We start from the raw sequence: 7734 nt of genomic DNA, 5'->3' as shown, positions 1-7734 counted from the left end.
TGCTGCCTGCTCTGGGTCAGCTGACTCTTCAGTTAGCCCTGACCCCCACCTGCTGGTGGCTCAGCAGGCTGACTGACCTCTTAAAGTGGCAGGTACATCAAGTGATCTGCCACACTGCATCAAGGAACTCTACTGGCATAAGGTCAGGGGAGTGTACACAGCTGGTCAATGCTCCACAATATTCATGTACTTACCTCCCTTGGCATACCACACCACAAGACACTCCCCCTATTAGCTGCTAAAACTTCCACAACTGACAGGTGTTATCATGAGGCAGCTGCCACTAGTTCCCTGTGCTTTCTCCTTCTCTGTGCCTATGCAAAGTACAATTGCTCTTCTTTTTTTCTCTTTGGCCCAGATTCTGCTAACCTTAAAACTGCATGAGCTAAACCCTAAACAGGGCAAGATGGAATGGAGGGTCCTGACGTTTTCTTCCATTGCAACATAGTATGCAAAATGCTGAAAACCCTTAGGATAAGGGAAGTCACAAGACAATCTTAAGTAGCAATTTAAGCTAATTGCCTCTATCTTACTGCACAAATAAGATAATCTTACTAACCTATACCTTGATGCCACAGCTTAACTGTTCTTTTATTTGTTTTATGTGGCTGCCCTTGATAGCACGGCAAAAAACAAGATGTTGTAAGTAGTGACAGGAAGATTGCTTCCTGCAATTCAAAACAGAAGTTCATTCATTTCTCATTACAAATAGTTGTAAATGTCATCCAAATCAGCAATATACTGTATGGTAAGACATCCGCATTTATTCTCGGTTAAAAATGATGCACCCAGTATTTGACTCAAGAATGAGGGCTTACATTCCTGTCCTTGACAATTTGGGAACAAGCTAAAAGCTACACAGCAGGTGCAAGATAATATAATTATCCTTCTTTGGAAGCTATTTTAAGTTAAGTTTTCTCAATGCTTCAAGCCACTTTTCTGTGAAATTTTGTTAACTTCCACAAATTGCACTGGTTTAAAATGTAATAATTAGGAACATCAACATGAGAGCTTCTTGTTTTGAATCGCTTTTCAAAACAAAAAGCAACACAGCTTGTTTTCAGGAAATAGTATTAGGAAAATAAATTGCTTACTGCCAGATCACTGTAAATGTGGTCACCAAAATACAGGACTCTGGAACCCCTCCAGCCAGTAAGCTTCAAAAATTCATATAAGTTACCCTGCAGAACAACAACAACAAAACATGTGTACCAAAACAGCATCCAACATTCCTGTTCATGAATAATGAGAAAACATGTTTAAAAACAAATTTAAAAACCACACTGAAACGTTTTGAATTCCACATTATACATACCATTTTTACTACAAAAATGTACATAGAATATGTATATTACATATGAGTATATTGAAAGCCCACAACAATCATTCCATTAGTGAAATATTTCTCATCCACAGTTTAATCTGATTTTAAAAAATTATGAAGGTTATGAAAGACTTAAGATTCTGGCAACTGGAAATTAAATTTATAAAAGACAATGAGAGAATGTACTGTAAGCGTACATACCTGCTTATATATCTGGCCTTTCTGCAATTTGTGAATTTTGTCCCAAAGCAACACTCCCTTTTCATTCACCTTCCGAAAAGGTCTTAAAAAAAGGAAGATAGAAACGTCTGCCATGCTTGTCACAGTGCTGAAGAGACTGCTTCATCATATGCCAATCTTTCAGCAAAAGAATCAGTTTAAGTTTTAACTAAGGCCTGATAAATCTAAATGTATTTTGTAACTACTGGGCCTTGATTTATAGCAATAGACAGCCAGACATTATCTTGTATCTTTTTCATATACATAAAATATTATATATACAAATATAAAAAAAAGTTAAAGAAATTTTGCTCAGTTGTTGTTTTCCCTTAAGTTCCATAACTAGCTAGCGCAAAAGTCAGGAGCCTGACCTCCCACTCAGTAGCTTCATACTGCCATCCCTGAGTCAATAAGTATTAACTCGGAAGGGAACAAAAAGAAAATTGGGAATGACATATAGATGAGATTCTTTAATACAGGGATACAAGTTGTAGCTGTATTGGTCTAAGGGTATAGGCAGGCAAGGTTCTTTAGGTAAATCTGGTATCTTTCATCAGATCAACTAAAATAGTTGGAAAAATTCTTTGCAAGTTTTCGGGTACAAACATCCTTCATCAGGCTGAGGAAGCATCCCCTTCCCCCACCTCCCCACCTGCTTCTCACCTATTGACTGCCCAACAGTGAAAATGCAAATTGAGGCACTCTCACATACTGGCCTCTAGATTCCATTCTATTCCATCCAGAAAGAGCACAAGCCAACTGCAGATGCTTCCTCAGCCTGACAAAGGGTGTTTGTACCCAAAAGCTTGCAAAGAAAATTTTTTCCAACTATTTTAATTGATCCTTTAATATAGGAGTGTCAAAGATCCCGTATGGATCCTGAACCAGCTGGGGCAGGCGCTGCATGTGGTGAGGGTCCCAGAATGGGTACTATGTGTAGTGGATCCAACATGGGTGGTGGAAGAGAGCAGGGGGGTCCCATGGGCCCATGGACTAGCCTCATGCCACTCATCCTGCCTGTGGAGCCACATGAATTTAATACCCCTGCTATGTAGATAACTGACATGTACATATAGGGAAAGAACATGCTTTGAAATGTAACATTTCCCCCTCTTCCCTCCTCCTACCGAGAGGAACTGACTAACTGAATCATACTGCAGCAAAGAAAGACTATTGCCCCTAAACAATATTAAGTGTAAAGGAATTAAGGCTTTCTAAAAAAAACCAAGAGAAGGCACACCAAGTTGTTTTACTTTTAAGACCTGCCTGCCCTAATACACCAGTGATTCTTAACAATAACATTTCCAATGAAAGCCCTGAAAATGTGCTGAGTTCCCTAAACCTAACTGAAAAAAAGGAAAGCATTCAAGATGTGATAATAAGGAAACAGCACTCCCTCACTCCAGCAGTCCCATAATAGATATCTGAAATATAAAGCTGGAAGTTGAGGCTCCAGAGGCTTGTATTCTTACACTTTTCCGTGACTTTAAAAAGAAATTGTATATGATGAAATCTCACTTATAAACCTCCATAAATACAATTTTATATACAGAGTAATATGTCTCACACCCTTACATAGAGTGGATTCCTAGAACCACATTGGACTGGCAAAATACTCACCTTCTCTTATCATTGAAGAAGTTTGGCTTGTCAGCCTGTACAATGACAACATCAAAAAGATCTCTCCAGTCCTTTCCAACTATGAACTTCATACCCTTGTCCCTATAGAAAGCATGGCAGCATTAATGAAATACAGCAGTAGTGAGCTAACATTTACGATAACACAGAACACATTACCCTCATTTTTATGTTTTAGAAGTACAGTTAGGTTGTGGCAGCTCACTTACACAAAGCTACTTGGACTGTTCGTGATGAGAAACATTTTCTTGCCATGGTCAGCCAGCTTCGCTAACACTGCACGGGTCTGCTCAGCATAGCAAATGTACTTTTCTAGTAAAAGATATTAAAATTCCATAGAACATCAATTCAAAGAGAATACTTGGCTACATTCACAGGAAGCCATATTTAATTAGGAGAATCTTATAAAATAAATGTAAAATGCCAAAAAACTTTATTGTATTGCAAATTCTAGAAGGGAGATGAAAACTAAAAGGATAATTAAAACACAGAGAAAAATTATCCATGTTTAATCTCACTGGTACTTACCAATATCTGCCTCAATTGCTCTGTACATTATTCCTTTGATGTGTACATCCCTAATTGAATCCTGTCAGGATAGCAATACAGCATTAACAGTAAAGACCAAATAAAAACATTTTTTGAAATCTGAATACTCTATTCACCTGTACCATGCAAGTAACTTTCTTTTATAACAGTTATTCTCTTTGAAAAACCAGACTGGAAACAGAATAATTAGCACAGGCTAAAAACAAAACAAAACCAAAAACAAACAAACAAACAATTTATTCCCTTGAGGCATTCACTAGCTATATGTCACTATTGCTCTATAAAGCAGCTTATCTTCCAAGATGCTAATTTTAAGGCTTCCTGGAAGCATGTAACTTGAAGCAGCAGGGTCAATTAGCTAAAAAACATTGCAAAAAGAGAACCTTAAGGGGTAACATGAGGCTAAAACCCTTAGGAAAGCCCCAGTTACACCAAATTTCTGTTGAGCTTTGGAGTACAACGCATTCCTCTCCTGCAGAAACTGAGATCGTAATCAGATTGATCCTAATTGGAAAAGCTCTCTCAACTACCCTGTCATTTAATGAGATTTATGAACAGACAATAATAGCTAAAACCTTAAGAAACAAAACTAGAATGAATTTTAAAAGCATTTGGCTGGTTTCCTCATCTGGATCTATAACACACTTCCTCGTAATACAACATTGCTACCATTTTGTCACTGGTGTAAGCTACAGTCCAGGTCCTGTCAAAAGACAACACCAAAACTTAAAGCCAAACAAGAAAACAAAAAATGATGGAGAAAGAAGCTAGAGAAGAGGCAGAGCCTTGGAAACTTCAGAACTTCTGCCAAAGAAGTGATAGCTAAATAATATAAAGTTATTTGGGAACTGTAGAGTTTGCCAAAATGTTTCTCATCCATTAGGGAAAGTGCAATGGAATGTACAGTTAAGTTTACCACTCACATACATAGCTCAAGAGATGTAGGCTGTCTTAAAAATTGTAAAAATGAGCAGACTACAAAAATAATAATGTTAAAAAAAAAAGCTATAAAAAATAAACTAGAAACAACAGACTGCCTTCAAGAGGAAAGATCATGAATTTCTCTGGTGCTATATTCCTATGAAGTTATTCTTTATTTCCTCTTTATCAATTTTAGTCTTTTCCAGGTACTTCTCTAGGAATCAGGAGGCCTGAAGAGCTCCACTCAAAGCTACCATAACGGGTAAGGTGTGTGTGAGGGGAGGCGAGGCGAGGCAGGGGGTTCTAAATGCACTTCAGACTGGAAATCCCATTTAGTATTATGCTGCTTGCTAATATGGAACGGCATCAAATGCACATATTTAAATACTGATCCAAACTTTCTCTCACAAGAATGAGTCTCTTGAATCTAGACCTCCTTCCCAATCTCCTGTCAACAAAGTTCCACTCAGCACAAATCCCCTGCAGTCAACTATGTAAAACTGTGGTTCCATAACAGACTTAACTAAAGGAGAAACAGAGGGTTCAAGCTTTTTTACAGCCATAAAAACACAGGTGATGGAAGTGTCAGCAATCTCAGCTAAAACTGATACCTTGACATCTTTGTACAGATGAACAGGCTCATAGTCTATGTTGTTCTTCAGAAAATATTCATTCACACAGGAAAGGAGAGTCATCTCTGGCAGAGAGAATATATCCATGAACTGTTTCATTGTGTTTCCATGTGAGCTCTGCAAATAAAAAAACATCAGAAATATTTACCAAAATGAAGTCCAATATATGAGATGTGTCCTATTAAGTACAAATGTTTTGTTTCCATTACTTAAATCAGAATTATTTACACTAACAAAAGGGAAACACCAAACAACCAATCAGATGAAGTTAAAAAACTGTCCGACTTTTAACCAAAAATTCCATGGATGAATAAGGATACTATTTCATTTAAAAATACACACAAACTAGGTGGGGGGGGGGTGTTTTCTTTTGGTTTTTTTGCTGTTTAAAAGGGGCAAAAATCAAGTGAAGGTTCTTGGACCCATTTGTCAAGAAGTTTGCAATCTACATCCCCTCCAGAAAAGGTACACAGTATAAAGACAAAGAATGATACGACAAGCTAACAAAACAGACCACATTTCAGAACATTTTGCTTCCTTGAAGTGAGATGGTGAAAATCAAAAAGATCTTGCAATAACGACTACACACTAAAAGGAACACACAGTAATAACGTTTCCAACAATTGGAAGACCTTAACCCAACCACTCCCAAACCTACCCCTCCCCACAAAAAATATGTAGAAAGCCACTAGACATGCTTGGCTTGAGGTTACATACAGGCTAAGACCAGGTAGGAAAAAAGCAAAAACAAACAAAATCCCCCCAAACCTTCTTTAAGACAATGCCATGAGGAACACAAAACATTTTTCAGGATATTCACATACCACAGTCTAGTTTTAATGCCTTCTGACAACATTAAAAGGGAACATGTCAGCACCACTCATTGACCCTAAAAGGGTCAATACACATCCCTCCCTAGCTAAATGAATCACTTGGTGCAAAATGACGGACCTACCACTCAACACCAGGCCTTTTGGTGTTACTGAACTGAGCTGTGTGAAGGAACAATGGGGAAGCCCCTTCATCTTTCTATGTTTGTTTCCCATCTGTAAAAGCAAGGTGATAATTCTTGCTTTCTCCCACTCTTTGTCTACCAATTTAGACAGTAAGTTCTTCAGGGTAGGAACTTATGCTGTGTTTGTACAGTGTATAGAACAAAGTACTTGGGCATTACAGTAATGCAACTAATAGGAATATTTTTTTAAAAAGAAAAATAAGTCTTATGTATGATTTCCATTTGTTTTCTAAAAACACAAGTAGCTGATAATTTTTACCTTTCCATAAAAGTCACTCATTTGTTCCAACGGGACATGGGAACCATCATACATTGCAATGACTTCTTCATCCGGAACAACACTGAGACCCCTGGCAATACCAATATTAATTTCAGTTCTAAAGTTCATCAGATATTTCAAGCAATTATTGCATGATAGCCTGTCTGTACAAAAACAAAAACAAAAAACCCAACAACTTGGGCCCCAAGCTTCCTAAAATACTAATACTATATCAGAGGATCTCACGGGTTTCATAAGGAACAGCTTGGTCTGTAAATTAAGACAGACTCAGATCTTGCCAAATCACAAACAAGTAACATTTTAACAAAGTTGACGCACATGAAACACATTCCAATTTTAAGCTCTTTTTTCTTTCTTCAAAAAAAGCCTATTAGCTTCCATTAAAACTAGCCAGGGCTTGTAAAGAGTAGTTAGAGCTTCTAGTTTTTCAACAAAGCAATTCTCTTCCCTGTCTTTGTTTCATAAGGCATTGATGATGCGATAGTGTTTAAACCAGATTATTCTGCGGTATGACCTTGAAAGACTGAGGGGGAAAAAATGGAACTTTTATTACTAAATGAAGTGTATTGAGATTAAAAAATAAACTTTAGTCTCATTGAGTTTTAAATGATAATTAAAGGATTTGTGACAAATGTTAAATACAAATTCATAATATGAAGGGGTAAGAATGTCCTCATTTGTCCTCTCAATTCCCAAATGGATCATTATTTAACTCTTATAGGTTTTTCTTCTTCCAACTAACACCCTTTATTGGAGCACATTGGATATATCAATACACCTCAACATCTGGGTCTTGTTTCCAACTGTCCCCCAGATTTCTTGCAGAACCTTATGCAAGGCAGCTGACTTCAGTTTCTTATCTTACCTTAAGTGCTATGAGGCTTAATAACTACTGATGATTTTTTAAAAAAAATAATTATAGATTCTATCAGTATTTGAGAATGGAATGCACTACTGGAAACAAAGTATTTGACATTATCCATTTTGCAGCAGGGTCAGGGAAAATGAGACATTATTTGCCCAAGGTGCATATAGTCACTAACAGAGCCAAGAACGGAACCATTGAGCGGTGATTCCTGTTCTAACCCCTGCACAATTTTGCCAAGTACTTTTGAGAATGGGTCATTCTTGACCTGGAGGGATGTGGGCAGTGGGG

At 37.5% G+C, this 7734-nt stretch overlaps 1 protein-coding gene and 1 long non-coding RNA gene across 3 annotated transcripts in view; both read right to left on the bottom strand.

Annotated features, from left to right (window-relative positions):
- The window catches only part of LOC109296121, a 637130-nt gene that overhangs the window by 256194 nt on the left and 373202 nt on the right, over window positions 1-7734 (bottom strand). The gene's annotated exons all lie outside the window — the stretch shown is intronic.
- NT5DC3 (5'-nucleotidase domain containing 3) overlaps window positions 1-7734 on the bottom strand; it is a 41372-nt gene that overhangs the window by 25135 nt on the left and 8503 nt on the right. For both annotated transcript variants that reach the window (XM_019515345.1, XM_019515346.1), the window contains exons 4-10: window positions 6558-6648; window positions 5263-5400; window positions 3710-3770; window positions 3391-3493; window positions 3164-3265; window positions 1526-1607; window positions 1095-1181 (exon numbers count right to left, since the gene is read on the bottom strand). In XM_019515345.1, coding sequence (XP_019370890.1) covers window positions 1095-1181; window positions 1526-1607; window positions 3164-3265; window positions 3391-3493; window positions 3710-3770; window positions 5263-5400; window positions 6558-6648 — 664 coding nt within the window. The remainder of the gene's footprint in view (window positions 1-1094; window positions 1182-1525; window positions 1608-3163; window positions 3266-3390; window positions 3494-3709; window positions 3771-5262; window positions 5401-6557; window positions 6649-7734) is intronic.

Source organism: Gavialis gangeticus, unplaced genomic scaffold, assembly GCF_001723915.1.
Source record: "Gavialis gangeticus isolate Ggan-Ray unplaced genomic scaffold, GavGan_comp1, whole genome shotgun sequence".
In the NCBI taxonomy this organism is placed as follows: domain Eukaryota; kingdom Metazoa; phylum Chordata; order Crocodylia; family Gavialidae; genus Gavialis; species Gavialis gangeticus.
Note: the sequence above shows the minus strand (reverse complement) of the source record. Positions and strands in the feature narration are given on the sequence as shown.